Raw genomic sequence first — 25917 nt, forward strand, 5'->3', positions numbered from 1 at the left:
GAGGGGAGAAGAGTAGGCAAGGGGCAGGAGGCTGAGGGTACCCCCAGCTGTGGCCCCAAGACACAGCCCTCCCTTGACATGGGCAGGTCCAGGAGATGGCAGGGCTGGGGCTGTGAGGGCAGTGGGTGGGAGGGCGTCATTCACCACGTGGAGGTGGGAGCTGAAGGACCAGAGGCAGCAGGCAGAGCGTCATTGTCACCAGTCTCAACTTTGGAGACGGGTGACTGAGTCTGGAAGGCAGCGCACCTGCCTCTCACCCTTTAGGGAATTGGCGAAATGAATGTCGGTCAAGAAATCCCAGAAATAAATGGGCGCCAAGCCCTTTGATCCTGAGACTCCGGAGAGTGGGGGTCATCTGAGGCAGTCTGGAAGCTTCACTAATAACTGGAGGTTCAGCCCTGTTCCAGGCCAAAGTGCAGAGGGAAGGGGGCCCCTCCCTGGCCGGGCAGCACATGGGCACACAGGCCATCAGATCTGTCACTGCTCTGAAGGGGCAGGCACGGGGCCTGAAGCAGCCTGGAAGTACTAATGGGACCCCTGGAGGGAGGTGAAAGGTGGAGGAGAGGGTGGGCCTGAGCCTCCGAGGAGAAGGGTGCCCTGCTTTCGACTCCAGCCCCAGGGAATGAGACCCCTCTCCCCTCTTCTCAAGCCAGCTTTACTGCCGCTATGGGTACCCCACCAGGTCACAGGGTGCAGGTCATGGACGCAGCTGGGCCAGTGCCCAGCCCCAGGATGGCTGAGAGTTCTTGGGTCTGTGGGTTCACAGGTAAGCACAGCCCCTCTGGTCATCTGGAGTGACCTAGGCCCCTCTCAAGGTCAGCAGGGCAAAGCACTCACTCTTCGGTCTTTCTGGGGGCTCCCGCTCCTCCCTCCCTGGGCCCTAGGTCCGCTCCCGGGATGTGATCCTAAGCTTGTTTGCTGCAGAGACCTCAGGCAGAGGTGGGCCCGCCCCTGTCCCTGCTTGGAGCAGACAAGGGGCTCCCTGCTCCACAAGTGGGGCACAGGAAGAGGCCGAGATTTGACCTCCAACCTTGGAAGGAATGCTCTCCCGAGAAGGACCCTCCCAGACATGCAGGCCTGCAGCCAGGCCCCTGCAGGGGAGGGGAGGAGACCGCTCAGGCCACACTCTGTACTTTAAGACTTGCTCTTTTATGGTAGGAAATTCCAGAGTGGGTGTCACCGTAGAGCAAACAAGATGCCTTGGGGCTCCTGGATGGAGGACAAGGGAGCAGAGGGCAGTCACGACAGGGAGGATGGGGCAAACCCGGCAGCCCTGAGAGGCCCGTCCTTGGGCCCTGACGTCGGATTCCTCTTGGCGGCCCCGGGGCCTGTAGAGGGCTCTGTCGGCCGCTCTCTCGTCGTCCAGATCTGGTGAGGGGCGAGAGCCCCTGTCCCCGTCACTGAGCAGTCGTCACCACCGTGGGCCTCTGAATGTGGATCTGGGGGTGGGAGAGAGGCAGCTGAGGGGCCAGCGGTGGTGGCTGCGTCCCCGGGGGGCGACCTGCCTCTGGGCCCAGGGTGCCCCGGCCTCCTCCCCAAGCCCAGGGGCTGGGGGGCAGGGGAGCAGCCCCTAGCTGGAGGGGGTGGCTCCTGAGTCACCTCTGTGGTGGGGTCCACGTTCTCCAGGGAAGGCTGGAAGTGGCTGTAGATATTTTCAAGGCCAAACATGTCCCCCTGCAGACTCTGACCTGTAAGGAGAGGTGCTGGGGTGAGAGTGAGCCTGGGGGAAGCCGAAGAGGCCCAAAGGAGGGACTTTTTCCAGTAAAAGGAACAGGTTTGAAGAGTCAGGCCCAGAGCGCCCTAAACGCCTTTGCCGCTGCCCGTCGGTCCTCTCAACGGCGCAGCTTGTCTGAGACTCGGGAGGGGACCCGGGCAGCAGCCCTCCGACATGCTCTGGGGTCAGAAGTCGTGGCCGGTGAGCAGGGGCCCCAGGCCCAGGGGGTCACTTGGTCTGGGGGGGGGAGGAGGACGGGAGAGCTTGGGGTCACCGTGACCACCTCCTCATGGCAACGGTAGCCACAGCAGAGAGAAAGCGGCCGCGCCTGGAATCTCTTGTTTGAGTTGGCACGTGTCCAGCACCCACTGTGCCCATCTTGCAAACAAACCCCCTCCTCGGCCTCCGGGGCCCAGGCTCCGGGTCCTCCTGGCATCTTCCAGAACATTCCTTTGCTGCTTCCTTCAAGATCCTCCCCGCGGCCCTGCCATCTGCCCTCCTCGCCCACGGTCTCCCCAGCGTGGGCTGGGCTGAGTTGACTCCCAGCGCTGCCCACAGGCCTCAGGCCTGTCCCCAGGCTTCGGACTGGCCAGATCTGGGGTGCCTCCCCCTCCCTGTACCCTGTCCTCCCACCGCCGCCCAGCACGACCTACCTGCCGCCTCTCCCCACTGCGCCCCGTCATCCCCGCCCGGAGTCTGCAAACAACACGCCCTGCCTGGCTTACTGGCATCGGAGCTATGTCATCTGCTGTCCACGCCTCCGGGTCCCTACCACCCCCACTCGGCCTCACCGTCCCTCACCTGTGTTACTGTGCTTCTCCCTCCCTGGTCTCCCCACTTTCGTGCTGTCCCCCTTAAATCCTCCCGAGTGAGCTGCTCAAAACGAAGTCTGGTCCCCCTCCCTTAAAGCCCCTCCCGTGGGTCCCACCATCACGGCCCACTGACCAGCCTTGACCTGGCTCTGTCATCCTCCCGGCCCACTGACCCGCCCTTGGGAGATCAGACTCCCCACAGGGCATGCTCTTTCCCACCTCCATGTCCTTTCTTAAGTAGGGCCCCCTGCCTGGAAAGCCCTTTCCCTTCCCATCCTGGGACAAGGCCTCGCTGCCCACTGGGCTGTATGTTCATGGGAGCAGGAAACACGTGGCTTGCTCCCCACCACTGCCCTGGCTCTCAGCTCAGGGGACGTCCCTCCGCAGTCTCGTGGGACCCCCGCCCCACTCTGGGCTGGGGCAGGTATATCTATGCCCCATCAAGCGCTGGCCACGGCCCTATCATCCTATTAACTGTGCACGTCTGGTGTGCTGGGGCCGGTCTCCAGGGGCAGGATCAGGCTCTCAGCCATCCCTGGAATCCCTCCATCGTGTCTGTCAGGAAGTACTGGGAGGCGCTGTCCACCGCAGCGGGGTGCAGGGCCCGGAGCAGCTCTGGGGGTCAGAGCAGGCTGAACCCACGCGGAGCTCCATGGAGGGGCAGCTTATGAACCGGGTTTGGGGAACACAGTGGGCTGCGGGTGCGCAGAGACTCAGGCCACCTGAAGCAGCCCAGGCTATGCAAAGGCGTGGGCCACAGACTGGGGTGCACGGAACCTGACAGGGAGGAGCGAGAAAAGGCCGGAGGGTCAGCAGGGGCTGCCCGTGGAGGCTCGGGGTCAGGAGGCTGCAGAGGAGCCTGGCTACTGCAGCAGACGTGGGGCGACCTGGCGGGATGTGCGTGCGTGTCACCCACAACCCCACCGAGTCCGACTTTGGCACTTCTACACCTTCCAGCCCGCCCCATCCGGGCCCCTGATGAGCTCTACCTTCCCAGACGCCTGTGTTCTGGAAATTGCCAAGGACATCTTCTTCTTGCCAGTCTCGAAACAGGTCGTGCTCTTGCCTGCCAACAGAAATGCCGTGAGCAGCCCATGGCAGAGAGGCAGGGGAGGGGGAGCTCAGAGGCCTCTGAACCTCGGGCTTCTGGAAGGGGCTGTCCTGGCCAAGCCCTGAGTCAGGGAGGAGGCTGCCCCCCAGCGACAGCGGCAGAAAACCAAAAACATTCCTGGGGATGTCACCATGGCCTGGCCCCCCCAACTCCTCAGTGGGCCTCAGTGTCCTTATCTGTGAGATGGGGGCATTGGACTAGAGTCGGGGCAGTTCCCTTCGATTGCCGGCCGGGTGCTGTGCTGGGCATTACTCAACCTTCTCGGGTGGATCTTATGCATTTTACAACGGGGGGAACGTGACACTGGTCTTTCCCAGTGTCCTAGTGTAACAGTGTTGCTCTAGGGAAGCCAAGGTGATAACAAGCACCAGGTAATTGCATTACATGATCCAATTTCAGTACATGTGCTTTTGTTTCCATGTCTCTGTCAAACAGATATGTCCTATCAGATCAGCAGGCTGCCCTTTGCTGGACCCAGAGCTGGGACGGACTGGAAGGGGCAGGGCCCCACCCACCCCTGTTGGGCCTCAGCTGGAAGGAGCAGAGCCTCAGGATATTCTGACTGTGGTCCCCTCTCCCCAGGCCCAGCCCCAGCCTCAGAAGCTCACCTGTGCAGTTTTCTCTGGGATTGGCTGAGTAAGACGGCCAGGACCACCACCGAGACCACCAGTAGCACCACCACGGTCCCAACGATCCCATACACCATGCTTTTCCTGGTGTTAAATTCACAGCTTTCTCCCCAGTACCAGTGCGTGTCCGAGTTCAGGCACCTGGGGACACACACAAGCTCAGGCCAGCCCACCAGCATCCCTCACCCGCCCAGTCTCCCAAAAGAAAAAAATCAATGTCAGAGCACAGGAAACCAGCTCTCTCTCCGAGGCCAGTTGCTGGGTGCCCTCCCTGACTCCCAAGGCTAAGGGGCGGGGAGGGGGTGCAGGGACCACAGATCTGCAGAGCAGGAATTCAGAATCCGAGAGTGCCGGTACCTCGTCCCAAACACGTGATGTTCACCCATCGAAACACTAAGTAGTTGGCACTTTGACAGCCTGTTACCGTGTTTTATATTTTGCACTATAATTTATGATCTCCCAAATGTAGTGTCCCAGCTACGGCGGGAGGTGATAATGGCACGGTGGCTGCAATGATGTCAGGGAAACGAATGACAGATGGAGATAGAGATCCACAGATACAAATTTGGAAATTGATAACTGGAACTTTCTCAGGAAGGAGTTTGCTCAGTCCTACGATGCCTGTGTCTATAATCTGCACCTCCCTCTCCCTCTGGTGGGGTGGAAGATGGGAGACCTGGGTAGAAGAAAGAGGGATGCAGAAGAGGGGGGAGGAGGTGCCTTGCGAGCTCTGCCCACTCCCACCCTGCCCCCTTGGGTGACTGTCGGGGTGAGTGGGACCCTGCCACCAGAGAGGGTAGGTGCTGGGCTTAGAGGGAACAAGAACTCACAGGCAATGGGGGCCACTTTTCTGAAGCTGGCACCTGCCGTGGTGGCAGTTCATTTGCCACTTCGTCCCCGGGGTGCAGTTGCTCACACAGGCCGGCTTCCCATACAGATCAGCCACATAGTAGAACTGGGCTAAATCCTTCTCAGCCTTCTGAGTGCATTGCTCTGGGGGTGTGGGGCGGGCAGGAAGCGTCAGCCTGGTGAACACGCCCTCTAGCCCCCAGGTTTACCATCCACACTCTGTGGAGCTGCTTACCTTGCGGGTCAAAGCCGAGCTTCACGGCGTCATTCACTAAGGTGTCCTTCTCATTGTAGCACAGGACTGAGGTGTCTGCCCAGGGTGGTGGGAAAGAACAAAATAGATATGGCACTTCTGCCCGCTGGGGGCAGCCAGCCTTCCCTTCCTCCTTGCTGGGGACAAGACTATAGGATCTTGGCCCGTCCCCAGATGCAGCTGGGCCTGTGAGCTTGCTCACATGGGGACATTAAGGCTGGCGACCACCTCAGCCCGGGACTGGGAGGGTCTGCTGGCAGCAGCACAGAGTCTGCGGAAGGTATCCGGGCTTGACTTCTGGATTCCTAGAGGGAGGTCTCTGGAGCTCCGGAAGAGAGGAGAGATGTGAGGTGTGGCGATGGGGCTGAGACCTCCCTAAGCAACCCCTCCCATCCTTTCCCCCCCAACATCAAGGGGTTTTAGGTGGACTTACTTTGGCACGCTGTAGAATTACTGGATAGCTCTCTGGTCTCATTCATAATCTTGACCTTTATGAGCTCAGTGAGGTTTGCAAACAGCTCCTCAAACTCTAAAGTGAAGTCTGCCTCCATGACGACTTCATGTTCCACCACGACGCTGCCGTTGCTGGAATTAGGAATCATCACCTACCCTGTGTTGCCCGCCCTCCCAGCAAGCAGGGCCCAGGAAGCAAGAGAGGTGATGAGAAACAATTAGCCATATGTCCCAGAGGCAGGACAGAATAGAGTTAACAACCTGGAGGGAGGCTACAGAGTAAACCTGTGATAACAATATATGCCAGTGGGCAGAATTCATTCCTCAAAATGGCAGCTGTGGGGCAAAGATGCGGAGAAATCGAACCCTTGTGCATCGTTGGTGGGAATGTAAAATGGTGCGGCCACTGTGGAAAACAGTATGATGCTTCCTCAAAGACTTAAAAACAGAATGACCGTATGGTCCAGCCATTCCACCTCTGGGCATCTAGCCCAAAGAATTGAAAGCAGAGGCAGGAAGAAATATTTGTACACCCATGTTCATCGCAGTGTTATTCATAAAAACTAAACGGTGGAAGAAATGTAAGTGCCCATCAACAGATGAATGAATAGACAAAATGTAGTCTGTACATACAATGGAATATTATCCAGCCTCCAAAAGGAAGGAAATGTTGAGACATGCTACAACATGCATGAACCTTGAGAACGTTATGCTGAGTGAAATAAGCCAGTCACTAAAAGACAACTACTGTATTAGTATTTATGAGTAGTAATATGAGGTCCCTGGGGTAATCAGATTTGTAGAGACAGAAGGTAACAGGGTGGTCGCCAGGGGTGGGATGAGGAGGAATTGGGAGTTATTGTTGAATGGCGACAGAGCTTCAGTTTGGGAAGATGAAAAAGTTCTGGAGAAGGACGGTGGTAGTTGCACAACAATGTGGGTGTACTTAATGCTGCTGAAGCGTACACTTAAGGCGGCGAATTCAGTCGTTAATGGCAGATTTTATGTTATGGGTATTTTACTACAATGAAAAAATTTTTAATTAAAAAAATTTAAGTAGAAGCTATTGGATTATATTTTCAAAACCAAAAAAGTAAGCCTTCAGAAATGAAGAAACATGAAACTGCTCTAGAAATGTTGGATTTCAACCCAGAAGCTTCTTGTTAGACAGTCAGCAACGCTCTCAGCAGAGAGAACTTGACACAAGGTCCATCACTAGTCACAGCCATTGTGACAGAGAAGTCAGGAGCAGGACCCAGGAGGACTTGAAACAACAAAATCCGGAGCCAGAAGGGAGACGGAGACAATGGCTCTGATGCTGGGTGGGGGTGGAGGACACTAGGCTATGAAACCCAAAGGGCCCTTGACATGTTGGGACCCGACACCCCCAGGCTCCCTTCCCACCTCTCTGTCTGCTTCTTTGCACTCTCCTCTCAGAGTTCTGCCTCTCCTGCCTATCCTTTAAATGTTGGGGCTTCCCGTGCTCCCTCCCTGGTACATCTTCACTTCCGTGCTGTGACGACGGCCCCAGCCATCTGGTGTACTGCCAGGGCTTCCAGCGATGTCTACTTAGGGATGCCAACACCAGGGCCTTCACTGTAGACCCTTCCTATCACATGTTTGACCATCAGCTGCTCCATCACTCAGCCACTCCAGGTGGCTGAGCCCCCATGCCAAACTCATCATCTTCATCTCCCATTCTGCTCCTCCTACGTTCCTCAATTCAGCAAAGGGCATCCCGCACTCCCAGAAGTCCAGAAATCTGGTGTCATTCCTCCATTTCTCCAAACACCCATCAAACTCCCATGATCTGCTGGTCCTGCCCCCTAAAGACCTTTCACACTGGATACATTTCTTCTTCATTATCACCTCTCAGGTCCAGGCTACTATCATCTCCTGCCTCTGTCCACCCATTCTCAGCCCTGCAGCCAAATTGTGTTGTCTGCAATGCAAATCGGATACTATCCCAATGGGCCACAATTGCTGATGCTTCACATCTAAATAGCTTGGCACAGGTTACCTTTCTAACCTCCTCTCCCACCATGACCCTTTTGTCCTCAAGCAGCCAAGTGTGCTTTATGTTCCTGGAATCTACCCTCCTTTCTCTCACCTCTAGGCTCATCGTCATTGATTTCCTCTTGTAACACTCTTCTCCTCCCTTCCTTCTACTTGGCTCATTTCTCCTCATCCTTCAAGCCTCAGCATAGCTGTCACTTCCTCCAGGAGGATTTCCCTCCATCTCACTGAGCTTGTATTCAGGACCTCTCCCACTGCACCTTGTGTGTCCCTTACCATAATTCTAGACAGACTGCACAGCCATTCTGCTACCTGTGTCCTGCCACTCTAAGCTCCATGAAGACCAGAACCACTGTGCTCCCAGCACCTAGCAGAGGGTCGGCTTTCAATACTAGTTTGTTACATGGATGAGTGCTGAATGAATGAATGCATGGTCTCAGAGCCCTCGGGTGTTGCTTTCGAGCTGGGGGCCTTTTTGACCCAACCAGGTACTGATACTCTAATCATTCATGATAGGAGGAGACAGGAGAGCAGGCAAGAGAGAAGGAGCTTCCCATAGTCTATAAATCTCTCCACCCCCATACTCACAGTAGTTCCCTAATGATCACACCTCTGTATTCTGGAAAGTCTTTGCTGCTGTAAGCTTTATCCATCTGAAAGAAACAAGACAGCTGAGATCATAGAAGCCTGGACTGTGCAGCAGCCCCTGTTCTCTTTCCCCAAGGAGCTCCTGTATTAGCCTATAGGAAAGAAGGAAGGGAAGAGAGAGGGATGTTCCCTCTTCCAGGATGTGTTGGAGGCGTATGGCTCAGGGAAGGAGGCTCTCAGAGGACCCCCCTTCTCAGGACTCAGGCTGAAGGGACCCAAGAGCTGAGAAACCCTGAACAGTAAGTCAAGATGAAACCTGGCATCTCCTCTCACATTGGTGAATCTAGGCTTCCTCTGCTCTTACCTGACTCTTGAATAGTTGAACAAAACTCAGGTATGTAGGGGAGGATACGTTTTTCAGGTCTTCTGTGAAATTTCTGTTCGTTACTTTTACCCTCACTTCTACAGTGGCATTGATTTTTTCCGGGGTTTCTGTGGGAAGAGGACACATTATGCATGAGACAGCAACCTCCCAGTAATGCCTTCCAAGATTAGTTAATTCTTCATCTGTTGGCTTTGTGGAAGTAGAGTGTAGGAGGGAGGATGGAAACTCAAAAGGCAGGTAGGAGTAGCTGAAACTTCTGCTCCTTGCCTCTGTATACCAGGAGGAGCTAGTGGCTGGGATCACAACCCAGTGAGACCTAAGTGGAGGCCTCCAGATGATCATCCTGATGAGAGAGGCAGGTTAGCTAGTGAAAAGGGCCCAGAAGGGGGAGGCAGAAGGTCCATATTCTACCTGCGTTTTGGCCTGGGTGAAAGTCACATTTTCTGCTCTACCTGCACAATTAAGCAGAGGTAGCAAAGGATCCTTCCAGGGCTGCCCTCCTATCTCAGGTGGTTCAGGGATGTGGGGATGATCTACAAGTCTCAGAAAAGTTGTTTACCTATGGGAATGAATTCCAAGGGGAAGTGACAGTTGTTATCAGGGTAGCCTGGGGGACAGGCACATTCTTCTCCATTCCAAGTGGCCCCATTGTAGCACTGCCCTGCGAAGGGGTAGAGCGTTCACAGAGGTTACCATGGAAGCCCAAAACACAAAAACATCGACTCCTGTTCCAAGACCCATCATTCAGACACTGCATTGAAAGATGGGGATGAGACCAGATGATCATGCAGCAACTGAGATCCATTTGTCACCACCTCAACCCCCAGGAGACAGTGGGGAAAGGAGGAAGCACAACAGAGAGGAAGGAAGCAAGAGATAAAAGAGGACACACAAAGAAAACAAAGGCCCTACAAATCAAAAGGGAGCAACAGCATCTGCATGGATGATATTCATTGGTAACAAAAAGGCACTGAAAGTGTGGAACAAGACCACAAGGGGTACAAAACTGATTGGCTGATAAGGGAAGATGAGCAGGAGGAACCCATAGAGTGACAAACAAGGAGACTTACTTGTTGTCGTAGCTGGAGTGTGGGTTGTCTTCACAGCTGTGTGTGTACTAGTGAGTGGGGAACGCAGAGTTGAAGTGGTACTGAAACCAGAGACTGGAGCACGAGTGGAGCGAGGTGAAGTGGAGGACAGAGGAGGAGAAAAGCCAGAAGTTGACTCCTCTTTGGCAGTCATGGTGATACGTTCTGAGACCACAATGTGGGTGGAGATCTCACTGGGGCTTGATGCGGAAGGACTTGCATTGTATGTACTATGCAAAGAAGGGGTAGAGAATGATGGTGTGGACCCCTCTGTGGAGGTTGTGTAGAAAGTGGATCCCGGAAGAGAAGATGTGGTCATGTGTCCGTCACCACCAGAAGTGATTAAGGATTCTCTAGGCCTTGATGTGGAATCAGAAATTTCATTCCCTTCAGTAACAGTGCTGTTCAAGGTACCTGTAGGTTTTGATGAATCAGGAGTAGAGATAGAAAATGTGGTTTCCTCGGTGAGGCCTCTGGTTGTCTGTGCAGAGACAGAGGGGGTGGTAAACAGCTGGCTGGAGCTTGAAGAGGAAGCAACGCTACCATAATGCCCAGGATAGGAAGTTCCAGATGAAATGGTTGACTTAGAGGATTCAGAAATGGTTGTGAGGACCGAGGGCATTTCAGTAATTGCTGCTGTGCTCTGTCCAGTGCTGGAGGTGGTGGTAGAAAGATGCTCAGAACTTAAAGGTATAGAAGAAGATGAGGAGTAAAAGGAGAGTGTGTGTGTTGATGGCGCTGAGAGAGTCGTGGACACAGTGGCTTCCACAATATAAAATGTCGTTGTTTGTTCATCACCACTGGATGTCATAATGGATTGAACTGGACGTGAGGTAGACACAAGACTTCCATCACCTTTAGAAACTGTTGTTGTAGGTGAGTCCATGAGCTGAGTAGAATCAGAGATGGTGTTGTGATCTGTGGTTTTCTGGGTGACAAGAGTGGCAGTCTGTCTTGATATAGCTGAGCCAGTGAATGTCTCTCCATTGCTTGATGGGGCTGTAGAAATCCCAGCAACTGTGGTGTGGAAGCCCTCAGAAGAGACTGTGGATTCAGACCACTTAGAAGTGGTGGTGGAAATCCCAGTGTCTGTGGTGTGGGAAATCTCAGAAGACAGTGAGATTTCAGTCCCATCAAAAATGGTGGTGGAACTCCCAGGGCCTGTGGTGTGGGGACCCTCAGAAGAGACTGTGGATTCAGCCCAACCAGAAGTGGAGATGGAACTCTCAGGGCCTGTGGTGTGGGAACCCTCAGAAAGTACTGTGGATTCAACCCAACCAGAAGTGGTGGTGGAAGTCCCAGGGCCTGTGGTGTGGGAACCGTTAGAAGGGACAGTGGATTCAGACCAACCAGAATTTGTGGGGGAATTCCCAGGGCCTGTGGTGTGGGATTCCTCTAAAGAGAGTGTGGATTGAGACCAACCAGAAGTGGAGATGGAACTACCAGGGCCTGTGGTGTGGGGACCCTCAGAAGAGACTGTGGATTCTGACCAACCAGATTTTGTGAGGGAACTCCCAGCGCCTGTGGTGTGGGATTCCTCAGAAGAGACAGTGGATTCAGCCCAACCAGAAGTGGTGGTGGAACTCCCAGGGCCTGTGGTGTGGGATTCCTCTAAAGAGAGTGTGGATTGAGACCAACTAGAAGTGGAGATGGAACTCCCAGGGCCTGTAGTGTGGGAATCTTCAGAAGAGACAGTGGATTCAGACCAACCAGAAGTCGTGGTTAAACTCGTAGCGCCTGTGGTGTGGGGACCCTCAGAAGAGACTGTGGATTCTGACCAATCGGAATTTGTGGGGGAACTCCCCGGCCCTGTGGTGTGGGATTCCTCTGAAGTAACTGTGGATTCAGACCAACCAGAAGGGGAGATGGAATTCCCAGGGCCTGTGGTGTGGGAACCCTCAGAAGAGACTGTGGATTCAGACCAACCAGAATTTGTGAGGGAACTCCCAGGGCCTGTGGTGTGGGATTCCGCTGATGAGACTGTGGATTGAGACCAACCAGAAGTGGAGATGGAATTCCCAGGGCCTGTGGTGTGGGAACCCTCAGAAGAGACTGTGGATTCAGACCAACCAGAATTTGTGAGGGAACTCCCAGGGCCTGTGGTGTGGGATTCCTCTGAAGAGAATGTGGATTGTGACCAACCAGAAGTGGAGATGGAACTCCCAGGTCCTGTGGTGTGGGGACCCTCTGAAGAGACTGTGGATTCAGACCAACCAGAATTTGTGGGGGAACTCACAGGGCCTGTGGTGTGAGAACCCTCAGAAGAGACTGTGGATTCAGCCCAACCAGAAGTAGAGATGGAACTCCCAGGCCCTGTGGTGTGGGATTCCTCTGAAGAGGCTGTGGATAGAGACCAAGCAGAAGTAGAGATGGAACTCCCAGGGCCTGTGGTGTGGGAATCCTCAGAAGACAAAGTGGATTCAGACCAACCAGAAGTCGTGGTTAAACTCGTAGAGTCTGTGGTGTGGGGACCCTCAGAAGAGACTGTGGATTCTGACCAATCAGAATTTGTGGGGGAACTACCAGGCCCTGTGGTGTGAGATTCCTCAGAAGAGACTGTGGATTCAGCCCAACCAGACGTGGAGATGGAACTCCCAGGGCCTGTGGTGTGGGAACCCTCAGAAGAGACTGTGGATTCAGACCCACCAGAAGTCGTGGTTAAACTCGTAGCACCTGTGGTGTGGGGACCCTCAGAAGAGACTGTGGATTCAACCCAACCAGAAGTGGTGGTGGAACTCCCAGGGCCTGTGGTGTGGGATTCCTCTGAGAAGACTGTGGATTCAGCCCAACCAGAAGTGGTGGTGGAACTCCCAGGGCCTGTGGTGTGGGAACCGTCAGAAGGGACAGTGGATTCAGACCAACCAGAATTTGTGGGGGAATTCCCAGGGCCTGTGGTGTGGGATTCCCCTGAAGAGACTGTGGATTGAGACCAACCAGAAGTGGAGATGGATCTCCCAGGGCCTGTGGTGTGGGGACCCTCAGAGGAGACTGTGGATTCAGCCCAACCAGAATTTGTGGGGGAACTCCCAGCGCCTGTGCTGTGGGATTCCTCTGAAGTAACTGTGGATTCAGACCAACCAGAAGAGGAGATGGAACTCCCAGGGCCTGTGGTGTGGGATTCTGCTGAAGAGACAGTGGATTCAGACCAACCAGAAGTCGTGGTTAAACTCGTAGCGCCTGTGGTGTGGGGACCCTCAGAAGAGACTGTGGATTCTGACCAATCGGAATTTGTGGGGGAACTCCCAGGCCCTGTGGTGTGGGATTCCTCTGAAGTAACTGTGGATTCAGACCAACCAGAAGGGGAGATGGAACTCCCAGGGCCTGTGGTGTGGGAACCCTCAGAAGAGACTGTGGATTCAGACCAACCAGAATTTGTGAGGGAACTCCCAGGCCCTGTGGTGTGGGATTCCTCTGAAGTAACTGTGGATTCAGACCAACCAGAAGTGGTGGTGGAACGTCCAGTGCCCGTGGTGTGGGAATCTTCAAAAGAGACAGTGGATTCAGACCAACCAGAAGTCGTGGTTAAACTCGTAGCGCCTGTGGTGTGGGGACCCTCAGAAGAGACTGTGGATTCTGACCAATCGGAATTTGTGGGGGAACTCCCAGGCCCTGTGGTGTGGGATTCCTCTGAAGTAACTGTGGATTCAGACCAACCAGAAGAGGAGATGGAACTCCCAGGGCCTGTGGTGTGGGATTCCGCTGATGATACTGTGGATTGAGACCAACCAGAAGTGGAGATGGAACTCCCAGGGCCTGTGGTGTGGGATTCCTCTGAGAAGACTGTGGATTCAGACCAACCAGAAGTAGAGATGGAACTCCCAGGGGCTGTGGTGTGGGAATCCTCAGAAGACAAAGTGGATTCAGACCAACCAGAAGTCGTGGTTAAACTCGTAGCGCCTGTGGTGTGGGGACCCTCTGACGAGATTGTGGATTCTGACCAACCAGAATTTGTGGGGGAACTACCAGGCCCTGTGGTGTGGGATTCCTCTGACATAACTGTGGATTCAGACCAACCAGAAGAGGAAATGGAACTCCCAGGGCCTGTGGTGTGGGAACCCTCAGAAGAGACTGTGGATTCAGACCAACCAGAATTTGTGAGGGAAATTCCAGGGCCTGTGGTGTGGGATTGCTCTGAAGAGACTGTGGATTGAGACCAACCAGAAGTGGAGATGGAACTCCCAGGGCCTGTGGTGTGGGAATCCTCAGAAGACAAAGTGGATTCAGACCAACCAGAAGTGGTGGTGGAACTCCCAGGGCCTGTGGTGTGGGGACCCTCTGAAGAGACTGTGGATTCAGACCACCCAGAATTTGTGGGGGAACTCCCAGGGCCTGTGGTGTGGGATTCCTCTGAAGAGGCTGTGGATTGAGACCAATCAGAAGTAGAGATGGAACTCCCACGGCCTGTGGTGTGGGAACCCTCAGAAGAGACTGTGGATTCAGCCCAACCAGAAGTCGTGGTTAAACTCGTAGCACCTGTGGTGTGGGGACCCTCAGAAGAGACTATGGATTCTGACCAATCAGAATTTGTTGGGGAACTCCCAGGGCCTATGGTGTGAGATTCCTCTGAAGTAACTGTGGATTCAGCCCAACCAGAAGTGGTGTTGGAACCCCCAGGGCCTGTGGTGTGGGAATCTTCAGAAGAGACTGTGGATTCAGACAAACCAGAAGTGGTGGTGGAACTCCCAGGGCCTGTGGTGTGGGAATCTTCAGAAGAGACTGTGGATTCAGACAAACCAGAAGTGGTGGTGGAACTCCCAGGGCCTGTGGTGTGGGAATCTTCAGAAGAGACAGTGGATTCAGACCAACCAGAAGTCGTGGTTAAACTCGTAGCACCTGTGGTGTGGGAACCCTCAGAAGAGACTGTGGATTCAGACCAACCAGATGTGGTGGTGAAATTCCCAGGGCCTGTGGTGTGGGATTCCTCTGAAGAGACTGTGGATTGAGACCAACCAGAAGTGGAGATGGAACTCCCAGTGCCTGTGGTGTGGGAAGCGTCAGAAGAGACAGTGGATTCAGACCAACTAGAAGTCGTGGTTAAACTCATAGAACCTGTGGTGTGGGGACCCTCAGAAGAGACTGTGGATTCAGCCCAACCAGAAGTGGAGATGGAACTCCCAGGGCCTGTGGTGTGGGGACCCTCAGAAGAGACTGTGGATTCAGCCCAACCAGAAGTGGAGATGGAACTCCCAGGCCCTGTGGTGTGGGATTCCTCTGAAGAGACTGTGGATGGAGACGAACCAGAAGTAAAGATTGAACTCCCAGGGCCTGTGGTGTGGGATTCCTCTGAAGTAAATGTGGATTGAGACCAACCAGAAGTGGAGATGGAACTCCCAGGCCCTGTGGTGTGGGAATCTTCAGAAGAGACAGTGGATTCAGTCCAACCAGAAGTCGTGGTTAAACTCGTAGCACCTGTGGTGTGGGAACCCTCAGAAGAGACTGTGGATTCAGACCAACCAGATGTGGTGGTGAAATTCCCAGGGCCTGTGGTGTGGGATTCCTCTGAAAAGACTGTGGATTGAGACCAACCAGAAGTGGAGATGGAACTCCCAGTGCCTGTGGTGTGGGAAGCGTCAGAAGAGACAGTGGATTCAGACCAACTAGAAGTCGTGGTTAAACTCATAGAGCCTGTGGTGTGGGGACCCTCAGAAGAGACTGTGGATTCAGCCCAACCAGAAGTGGAGATGGAACTCCCAGGGCCTGTGGTGTGGGAATCTTCAGAAGACAAAGTGGATTCAGACCAACCAGAAGTCGTGGTGAAACTCGTAGCGCCTGTGGTGCGGGGACCCTCAGAAGAGACTGTGGATTCTGACCAATCGGAATTTGTGGGGGAACTCCCAGGCCCTGTGGTGTGGGATTCCTCTGAAGTAACTGTGGATTCAGCCCAACCAGAAGTGGAGATGGAACTCCCAGGGCCTGTGGTGTGGGATTCTGCTGATGATACTGTGGATTGAGACCAACCAGAAGTGGAGATGGAACTCCCAGGGCCTGTGGTGTGGGGACCCTCAGAAGAGACTGTGGTTTCAGACCAACCAGATTTTGTGAGGGAACTCCCAGGGCCTGTGGTGTGGGATTCCTCTGAAGAGACTGTGGATTGTGACCAACCAGAAGTGGAGATGGAACTCCCAGGGCCTGTGGTGTGGGGACCCTCTGAAGAGACTGTGGATTCAGACCAACCAGAATTTGTGGGGGAACTCCCAGGGCCTGTGGTGTGGGAATCCTCAGAAGACAAAGTGGATTCATACCAACCAGAAGTCGTGGTTAAACTCGTAGCGCCTGTGGTGTGGGGACCCTCTGACGAGATTGTGGATTCTGACCAATCAGAATTTGTGGGGGAACTGCCAGGGCCTGTGGTGTGGGATTCCTCAGAAGAGACTGTGGATTCAGCCCAACCAGAAGTGGAGATGGAACTCCCAGGGCCTGTGCTGTGGGAACCCTCAGAAGAGACAGTGGATTCAGACCAACCAGAAGTCGTGGTTAAACTCGTAGCGCCTGTGGTGTGGGAACCCTCAGAAGAGACTGTGGATTCAGCCCAACCAGAAGTGGAGATGGAACTCCCAGGGCCTGTGGTGTGGGATTCCTCAGAAGAGACTGTGGATTGAGACCAACCAGAGGTGGAGATGGAACTCCCAAGGCCCGTGGTGTGGGAATCTTCAGAAAAGACAGTGGATTCAGACCAACCAGAAGTCGTGGTTAAACTCGTAGCGCCTGTGGTTTGGGGACCCTCAGAGGAGACTGTGGATTCTGACCAATCGGAATTTGTGGGGGAACTCCCAGGCCCTGTGATGTGGGATTCCTCAGACGTAACTGTGGATTCAGACCAACCAGAAGACGAAATGGAACTCCCAGGGCCTGTGGTGTGGGAACCCTCAGAAGAGACTGTGGATTCAGACCAACCAGAATTTGTGAGGGAACTTCCAGGGCCTGTGGTGTGGGATTGCTCTGAAGAGAATGTGGATTGAGACCAACCAGAAGTGGAGATGGAACTCCCAGGGCCTGTGGTGTGGGAATCCTCAGAAGACAAAGTGGATTCAGACCAACCAGAAGTGGTGGCGGAACTCCCAGAGCCTGTGGTGTGGGGACCCTCTGAAGAGACTGTGGATTCAGACCACCCAGAATTTGTGGGGGAACTCCCAGGGCCTGTGGTGTGGGATTCCTCTGAAGAGGCTGTGGATTGAGACCAATCAGAAGTAGAGATGGAACTCCCACGGCCTGTGGTGTGGGAACCCTCAGAAGAGACTGTGGATTCAGCCCAACCAGAAGTCGTGGTTAAACTCGTAGCACCTGTGGTGTGGGGACCCTCAGAAGAGACTGTGGATTCTGACCAATCAGAATTTGTTGGGGAATTCCCAGGGCCTATGGTGTGAGATTCCTCTGAAGTAACTGTGGATGCAGCCCAACCAGAAGTGGTGTTGGAACCCCCAGGGCCTGTGGTGTGGGAATCTTCAGAAGAGACAGTGGATTCAGACCAACCAGAAGTGGTGGTGGAACTCCCAGGGCCCGTGGTGTGGGAATCTTCAGAAGAGACAGTGGATTCAGACCAACCAGAAGTCGTGGTTAAACTCGTAGCACCTGTGGTGTGGGAACCCTCAGAAGAGACTGTGGATTCAGACCAACCAGATATGGTGGTGAAATTCCCAGGGCCTGTGGTGGGGGATTCCTCTGAAGAGACTGTGGATTGAGACCAACCAGAAGTGGAAATGGAACTCCCAGTGCCTGTTGTGTGGGAAGCGTCAGAAGAGACAGTGGATTCAGACCAACTAGAAGTCGTGGTTAAACTCATAGAGCCTGTGGTGTGGGGACCCTCAGAAGAGACTGTGGATTCAGCCCAACCAGAAGTGGAGATGGAACTCCCAGGCCCTGTGGTGTGGGATTCCTCTGAAGAGACTGTGGATGGAGACGAACCTGAAGTAAAGATTGAACTCCCAGGGCCTGTGGTGTGGGATTCCTCTGAAGTAAATGTGGATTGAGACCAACCAGAAGTGGAGATGGAACTCCCAGGCCCTGTGGTGTGGGAGTCTTCAGAAGAGATAGTGGATTCAGTCCAACCAGAAGTCGTGGTTAAACTCGTAGCACCTGTGGTGTGGGAACCCTCAGAAGAGACTGTGGATTCAGACCAACCAGATGTGGTGGTGAAATTCCCAGGGCCTGTGGTGTGGGATTCCTCTGAAGAGACTGTGGATTGAGACCAACCAGAAGTGGAGATGGAACTCCCAGTGCCTGTGGTGTGGGAAGCGTCAGAAGAGACAGTGGATTCAGACCAACTAGAAGTCGTGGTTAAATTCATAGAGCCTGTGGTGTGGGGACCCTCAGAAGAGACTGTGGATTCAGCCCAACCAGAAGTGGAGATGGAACTCCCAGGGCCTGTGCTGTGGGAACCCTCAGAAGAGACAGTGGATTCAGACCAACCAGAAGTCGTGGTTAAACTCGTAGCGCCTGTGGTGTGGGAACCCTCAGAAGAGACTGTGGATTCAGCCCAACCAGAAGTGGAGATGGAACTCCCAGGTCCTGTGGTGTGGGATTCCTCAGAAGAGACTGTGGATTGAGACCAACCAGAGGTGGAGATGGAACTCCCAAGGCCCGTGGTGTGGGAATCTTCAGAAAAGACAGTGGATTCAGACCAACCAGAAGTCGTGGTTAAACTCGTAGCGCCTGTGGTGTGGGGACCCTCAGAAGAGACTGTGGATTCAGACCAACCAGAAGTGGTGGTGGAACTCCCAGGGCCTGTGGTGTGGGAATCTTCAGAAGAGACAGTGGATTCAGACCAACCAGAAGTCGTGGTTAAACTCGTAGCACCTGTGGTGTGGGAACCCTCAGAAGAGACTGTGGATTCAGACCAACCAGATGTGGTGGTGAAATTCCCAGGGCCTGTGGTGTGAGATTCCTCTGAAGAGACTGTGGATTGAGACCAACCAGAAGTGGAGATGGAACTCCCAGTGCCTGTGGTGTGGGAAGCGTCAGAAGAAACAGTGGATTCAGACCAACTAGAAGTCGTGGTTAAACTCATAGAGCCTGTGGTGTGGGGACCCTCAGAAGAGACTGTGGATTCAGCCCAACCAGAAGTGGAGATGGAACTCCCAGGGCCTGTGGTGTGGGAACCCTCAGAAGAGACGGTGGATTCTGACGAATCGGAATTTGTGGGGGAACTCCCAGGTCCTGTGGTGTGGGATTCCTCTGAAGAGACTGTGGATGGAGACGAACCAGAAGTAAAGATTGAACTCCCAGGGCCTGTGGTGTGGGATTCCTCTGAAGTAAATGTGGATTGAGACCAACCAGAAGTGGAGATGGAACTCCCAGGCCCTGTGGTGTGGGAATCTTCAGAAGAGACAGTGGATTCAGTCCAACCAGAAGTCGTGGTTAAACTCGTAGCACCTGTGGTGTGGGAACCCTCAGAAGAGACTGTGGATTCAGACCAACCAGATGTGGTGGTGAAATTCCCAGGGCCTGTGGTGTGGGATTCCTCTGAAGAGACTGTGGATTGAGACCAACCAGAAGTGGAGATGGAACTCCCAGTGCCTGTGGTGTGGGAAGCGTCAGAAGAGACAGTGGATTCAGACCAACTAGAAGTCGTGGTTAAACTCATAGAGCCTGTGGTGTGGGGACCCTCAGAAGAGACTGTGGATTCAGCCCAACCAGAAGTGGAGATGGAACTCCCAGGGCCTGTGGTGTGGGGACCCTCAGAAGAGACTGTGGATTCAGCCCAACCAGAAGTGGAGATGGAACTCCCAGGCCCTGTGGTGTGGGATTCCTCTGAAGAGACTGTGGATGGAGATGAACCAGAAGTAAAGATTGAACTCCCAGGGCCTGTGGTGTGGGATTCCTCTGAAGTAAATGTGGATTGAGACCAACCAGAAGTGGAGATGGAACTCCCAGGCCCTGTGGTGTGGGAGTCTTCAGAAGAGATAGTGGATTCAGTCCAACCAGAAGTCGTGGTTAAACTCGTAGCACCTGTGGTGTGGGAACCCTCAGAAGAGACTGTGGATTCAGACCAACCAGATGTGGTGGTGAAATTCCCAGGGCCTGTGGTGTGGGATTCCTCTGAAGAGACTGTGGATTGAGACCAACCAGAAGTGGAGATGGAACTCCCAGTGCCTGTGGTGTGGGAAGCGTCAGAAGAGACAGTGGATTCAGACCAACTAGAAGTCGTGGTTAAACTCATAGAGCCTGTGGTGTGGGGACCCTCAGAAGAGACTGTGGATTCAGCCCAACCAGAAGTGGAGATGGAACTCCCAGGGCCTGTGGTGTGGGAACCCTCAGAAGAGACAGTGGATTCAGACCAACCAGAAGTCGTGGTTAAACTCGTAGCGCCTGTGGTGTGGGAACCCTCAGAAGAGACTGTGGATTCAGCCCAACCAGAAGTGGAGATGGAACTCCCAGGGCCTGTGGTGTGGGATTCCTCAGAAGAGACTGTGGATTGAGACCAACCAGAGGTGGAGATGGAACTCCCAAGGCCCGTGGTGTGGGAATCTTCAGAAAAGACAGTGGATTCAGACCAACCAGAAGTCGTGGTTAAACTCGTAGCGCCTGTGGTGTGGGGACCCTCAGAAGAGACTGTGGATTCAGACCAAGCAGAAGTGGTGGTGGAACTCCCAGGGCCTGTGGTGTGGGAATCTTCAGAAGAGACAGTGGATTCAGACCAACCAGAAGTCGTGGTTAAACTCGTAGCACCTGTGGTGTGGGAACCCTCAGAAGAGACTGTGGATTCAGACCAACCAGATGTGGTGGTGAAATTCCCAGGGCCTGTGGTGTGGGATTCCTCTGAAGAGACTGTGGATTGAGACCAACCAGAAGTGGAGATGGAACTCCCAGTGCCTGTGGTGTGGGAAGCGTCAGAAGAAACAGTGGATTCAGACCAACTAGAAGTCGTGGTTAAACTCATAGAGCCTGTGGTGTGGGGACCCTCAGAAGAGACTGTGGATTCAGCCCAACCAGAAGTGGAGATGGAACTCCCAGGGCCCGTGGTGTGGGATTCCTCAGAAGAGACTGTGGATTGAGACCAACCAGAAGTGGAGATGGAACTCCCAGGGCCCGTGGTGTGGGAATCTTCAGAAGAGACAGTGGATTCAGACCAACCAGAGGTTGTGGTTAATCTCGTAGCGCCTGTGGTGTGGGGACCCTCAGAAGAGACTGTGGATTCAGCCCAACCAGAAGTGGAGATGGAACTCCCAGGGCCTGTGGTGTGGGAACCCTCAGAAGAGACTGTGGATTCTGACGAATCGGAACTTGTGGGGGAACTCCCAGGCCCTGTGGTGTGGGATTCCTCTGAAGAGACTGTGGATGGAGACGAACCAGAAGTAAAGATTGAACTCCCAGGGCCTGTGGTGTGGGATTCCTCTGAAGTAAATGTGGATTGAGACCAACCAGAAGTGGAGATGGAACTCCCAGGCCCTGTGGTGTGGGAATCTTCAGAAGAGACAGTGGATTCAGTCCAACCAGAAGTCGTGGTTAAACTCGTAGCACCTGTGGTGTGGGAACCCTCAGAAGAGACTGTGGATTCAGCCCAACCAGAAGTGGAGATGGAACTCCCAGGGCCTGTGGTGTGGGAACCCTCAGAAGAGACTGTGGATTCTGACGAATCGGAACTTGTGGGGGAACTCCCAGGCCCTGCGGTGTGGGATTCCTCTGAAGAGACTGTGGATGGAGACGAACCAGAAGTAAAGATTGAACTCCCAGGGCCTGTGGTGTGGGAATCTTCAGAAGAGACAGTGGATTCAGTCCAACCAGAAGTCGTGGTTAAACTCGTAGCACCTGTGGTGTGGGAACCCTCAGAAGAGACTGTGGATTCAGACCAACCAGATGTGGTGGTGAAATTCCCAGGGCCTGTGGTGTGGGATTCCTCTGAAGAGACTGTGGATTGAGACCAACCAGAAGTGGAGATGGAACTCCCAGTGCCTGTGGTGTGGGAAGCGTCAGAAGAGACAGTGGATTCAGACCAACTAGAAGTCGTGGTTAAACTCATAGAGCCTGTGGTGTGGGGACCCTCAGAAGAGACTGTGGATTCAGCCCAACCAGAAGTGGAGATGGAACTCCCAGGGCCTGTGGTGTGGGGACCCTCAGAAGAGACTGTGGATTCAGCCCAACCAGAAGTGGAGATGGAACTCCCAGGCCCTGTGGTGTGGGATTCCTCTGAAGAGACTGTGGATGGAGATGAACCAGAAGTAAAGATTGAACTCCCAGGGCCTGTGGTGTGGGATTCCTCTGAAGTAAATGTGGATTGAGACCAACCAGAAGTGGAGATGGAACTCCCAGGCCCTGTGGTGTGGGAGTCTTCAGAAGAGATAGTGGATTCAGTCCAACCAGAAGTCGTGGTTAAACTCGTAGCACCTGTGGTGTGGGAACCCTCAGAAGAGACTGTGGATTCAGACCAACCAGATGTGGTGGTGAAATTCCCAGGGCCTGTGGTGTGGGATTCCTCTGAAGAGACTGTGGATTGAGACCAACCAGAAGTGGAGATGGAACTCCCAGTGCCTGTGGTGTGGGAAGCGTCAGAAGAGACAGTGGATTCAGACCAACTAGAAGTCGTGGTTAAACTCATAGAGCCTGTGGTGTGGGGACCCTCAGAAGAGACTGTGGATTCAGCCCAACCAGAAGTGGAGATGGAACTCCCAGGGCCTGTGGTGTGGGAACCCTCAGAAGAGACAGTGGATTCAGACCAACCAGAAGTCGTGGTTAAACTCGTAGCGCCTGTGGTGTGGGAACCCTCAGAAGAGACTGTGGATTCAGCCCAACCAGAAGTGGAGATGGAACTCCCAGGGCCTGTGGTGTGGGATTCCTCAGAAGAGACTGTGGATTGAGACCAACCAGAGGTGGAGATGGAACTCCCAAGGCCCGTGGTGTGGGAATCTTCAGAAAAGACAGTGGATTCAGACCAACCAGAAGTCGTGGTTAAACTCGTAGCGCCTGTGGTGTGGGGACCCTCAGAAGAGACTGTGGATTCAGACCAACCAGAAGTGGTGGTGGAACTCCCAGGGCCTGTGGTGTGGGAATCTTCAGAAGAGACAGTGGATTCAGACCAACCAGAAGTCGTGGTTAAACTCGTAGCACCTGTGGTGTGGGAACCCTCAGAAGAGACTGTGGATTCAGACCAACCAGATGTGGTGGTGAAATTCCCAGGGCCTGTGGTGTGGGATTCCTCTGAAGAGACTGTGGATTGAGACCAACCAGAAGTGGAGATGGAACTCCCAGTGCCTGTGGTGTGGGAAGCGTCAGAAGAAACAGTGGATTCAGACCAACTAGAAGTCGTGGTTAAACTCATAGAGCCTGTGGTGTGGGGACCCTCAGAAGAGACTGTGGATTCAGCCCAACCAGAAGTGGAGATGGAACTCCCAGGGCCCGTGGTGTGGGATTCCTCAGAAGAGACTGTGGATTGAGACCAACCAGAAGTGGAGATGGAACTCCCAGGGCCCGTGGTGTGGGAATCTTCAGAAGAGACAGTGGATTCAGACCAACCAGAGGTTGTGGTTAATCTCGTAGCGCCTGTGGTGTGGGGACCCTCAGAAGAGACTGTGGATTCAGCCCAACCAGAAGTGGAGATGGAACTCCCAGGGCCTGTGGTGTGGGAACCCTCAGAAGAGACTGTGGATTCTGACGAATCGGAACTTGTGGGGGAACTCCCAGGCCCTGTGGTGTGGGATTCCTCTGAAGAGACTGTGGATGGAGACGAACCAGAAGTAAAGATTGAACTCCCAGGGCCTGTGGTGTGGGATTCCTCTGAAGTAAATGTGGATTGAGACCAACCAGAAGTGGAGATGGAACTCCCAGGCCCTGTGGTGTGGGAATCTTCAGAAGAGACAGTGGATTCAGTCCAACCAGAAGTCGTGGTTAAACTCGTAGCACCTGTGGTGTGGGAACCCTCAGAAGAGACTGTGGATTCAGCCCAACCAGAAGTGGAGATGGAACTCCCAGGGCCTGTGGTGTGGGAACCCTCAGAAGAGACTGTGGATTCTGACGAATCGGAACTTGTGGGGGAACTCCCAGGCCCTGCGGTGTGGGATTCCTCTGAAGAGACTGTGGATTGAGACCAACCAGAAGTGGAGATGGAACTCCCAGGCCCTGTGGTGTGGGAATCTTCAGAAGAGATAGTGGATTCAGTCCAACCAGAAGTCGTGGTTAAACTCGTAGCACCTGTGGTGTGGGAACCCTCAGAAGAGACTGTGGATTCAGACCAACCAGATGTGGTGGTGAAATTCCCAGGGCCTGTGGTGTGGGATTCCTCTGAAGAGACTGTGGATTGAGACCAACCAGAAGTGGAGATGGAACTCCCAGTGCCTGTGGTGTGGGAAGCGTCAGAAGAGACAGTGGATTCAGACCAACTAGAAGTCGTGGTTAAACTCATAGAGCCTGTGGTGTGGGGACCCTCAGAAGAGACTGTGGATTCAGCCCAACCAGAAGTGGAGATGGAACTCCCAGGGCCTGTGGTGTGGGAACCCTCAGAAGAGACTGTGGATTCTGACGAATCGGAATTTGTGGGGGAACTCCCAGGTCCTGTGGTGTGGGATTCCTCTGAAGAGACTGTGGATGGAGACGAACCAGAAGTAAAGATTGAACTCCCAGGGCCTGTGGTGTGGGATTCCTCTGAAGTAAATGTGGATTGAGACCAACCAGAAGTGGAGATGGAACTCCCAGGCCCTGTGGTGTGGGAATCTTCAGAAGAGACAGTGGATTCAGTCCAACCAGAAGTCGTGGTTAAACTCGTAGCACCTGTGGTGTGGGAACCCTCAGAAGAGACTGTGGATTCAGACCAACCAGATGTGGTGGTGAAATTCCCAGGGCCTGTGGTGTGGGATTCCTCTGAAGAGACTGTGGATTGAGACCAACCAGAAGTGGAGATGGAACTCCCAGTGCCTGTGGTGTGGGAAGCGTCAGAAGAGACAGTGGATTCAGACCAACTAGAAGTCGTGGTTAAACTCATAGAGCCTGTGGTGTGGGGACCCTCAGAAGAGACTGTGGATTCAGCCCAACCAGAAGTGGAGATGGAACTCCCAGGGCCTGTGGTGTGGGAACCCTCAGAAGAGACAGTGGATTCAGACCAACCAGAAGTCGTGGTTAAACTCGTAGCGCCTGTGGTGTGGGAACCCTCAGAAGAGACTGTGGATTCAGCCCAACCAGAAGTGGAGATGGAACTCCCAGGGCCAGTGGTGTGGGAATCTTCAGAAGAGACAGTGGATTCAGACCAACCAGAAGTCGTGGTTAAACTCGTAGCACCTGTGGTGTGGGAACCCTCAGAAGAGACTGTGGATTCAGACCAACCAGATGTGGTGGTGAAATTCCCAGGGCCTGTGGTGTGGGATTCCTCTGAAGAGACTGTGGATTGAGACCAACCAGAAGTGGAGATGGAACTCCCAGTGCCTGTGGTGTGGGAAGCGTCAGAAGAGACAGTGGATTCAGACCAACTAGAAGTCGTGGTTAAACTCATAGAGCCTGTGGTGTGGGGACCCTCAGAAGAGACTGTGGATTCAGCCCAACCAGAAGTGGAGATGGAACTCCCAGGGCCCGGGGTGTGGGATTCCTCAGAAGAGACTGTGGATTGAGACCAACCAGAAGTGGAGATGGAACTCCCAGTGCCTGTGGTGTGGGAAGCGTCAGAAGAGACAGTGGATTCAGACCAACTAGAAGTCGTGGTTAAACTCATAGAGCCTGTGGTGTGGGGACCCTCAGAAGAGACTGTGGATTCAGCCCAACCAGAAGTGGAGATGGAACTCCCAGGGCCTGTGGTGTGGGAACCCTCAGAAGAGACTGTGGATTCTGACGAATCGGAATTTGTGGGGGAACTCCCAGGTCCTGTGGTGTGGGATTCCTCTGAAGAGACTGTGGATGGAGACGAACCAGAAGTAAAGATTGAACTCCCAGGGCCTGTGGTGTGGGATTCCTCTGAAGTAAATGTGGATTGAGACCAACCAGAAGTGGAGATGGAACTCCCAGGCCCTGTGGTGTGGGAGTCTTCAGAAGAGACAGTGGATTCAGTCCAACCAGAAGTCGTGGTTAAACTCGTAGCACCTGTGGTGTGGGAACCCTCAGAAGAG

The 25917-nt window shown here is 53.9% G+C and overlaps 1 protein-coding gene across 1 annotated transcript in view; it reads right to left on the minus strand.

The window, feature by feature from the left end:
• Positions 1-1390: 1390 nt before the first annotated feature.
• Positions 1391-25917, minus strand: part of MUC12 (mucin 12, cell surface associated) — a 47205-nt gene continuing 22678 nt past the window's right edge. Inside the window, exons 2-12 of the mRNA XM_059038721.2 lie at positions 9370-9471; positions 8790-8917; positions 8426-8490; positions 5802-5953; positions 5351-5425; positions 5097-5259; positions 4246-4407; positions 3895-3897; positions 3516-3592; positions 1600-1688; positions 1391-1439 (exon numbers count right to left, since the gene is read on the minus strand). Of these exons, the coding sequence (XP_058894704.1) occupies positions 1398-1439; positions 1600-1688; positions 3516-3592; positions 3895-3897; positions 4246-4407; positions 5097-5259; positions 5351-5425; positions 5802-5953; positions 8426-8490; positions 8790-8917; positions 9370-9471 (1058 nt within the window). The 3' untranslated portion in view covers positions 1391-1397. The remainder of the gene's footprint in view (positions 1440-1599; positions 1689-3515; positions 3593-3894; positions 3898-4245; positions 4408-5096; positions 5260-5350; positions 5426-5801; positions 5954-8425; positions 8491-8789; positions 8918-9369; positions 9472-25917) is intronic.

The sequence above is a fragment of the Kogia breviceps genome, chromosome 14 (genome assembly GCF_026419965.1).
Source record: "Kogia breviceps isolate mKogBre1 chromosome 14, mKogBre1 haplotype 1, whole genome shotgun sequence".
In the NCBI taxonomy this organism is placed as follows: Eukaryota; Metazoa; Chordata; class Mammalia; order Artiodactyla; family Physeteridae; genus Kogia; species Kogia breviceps.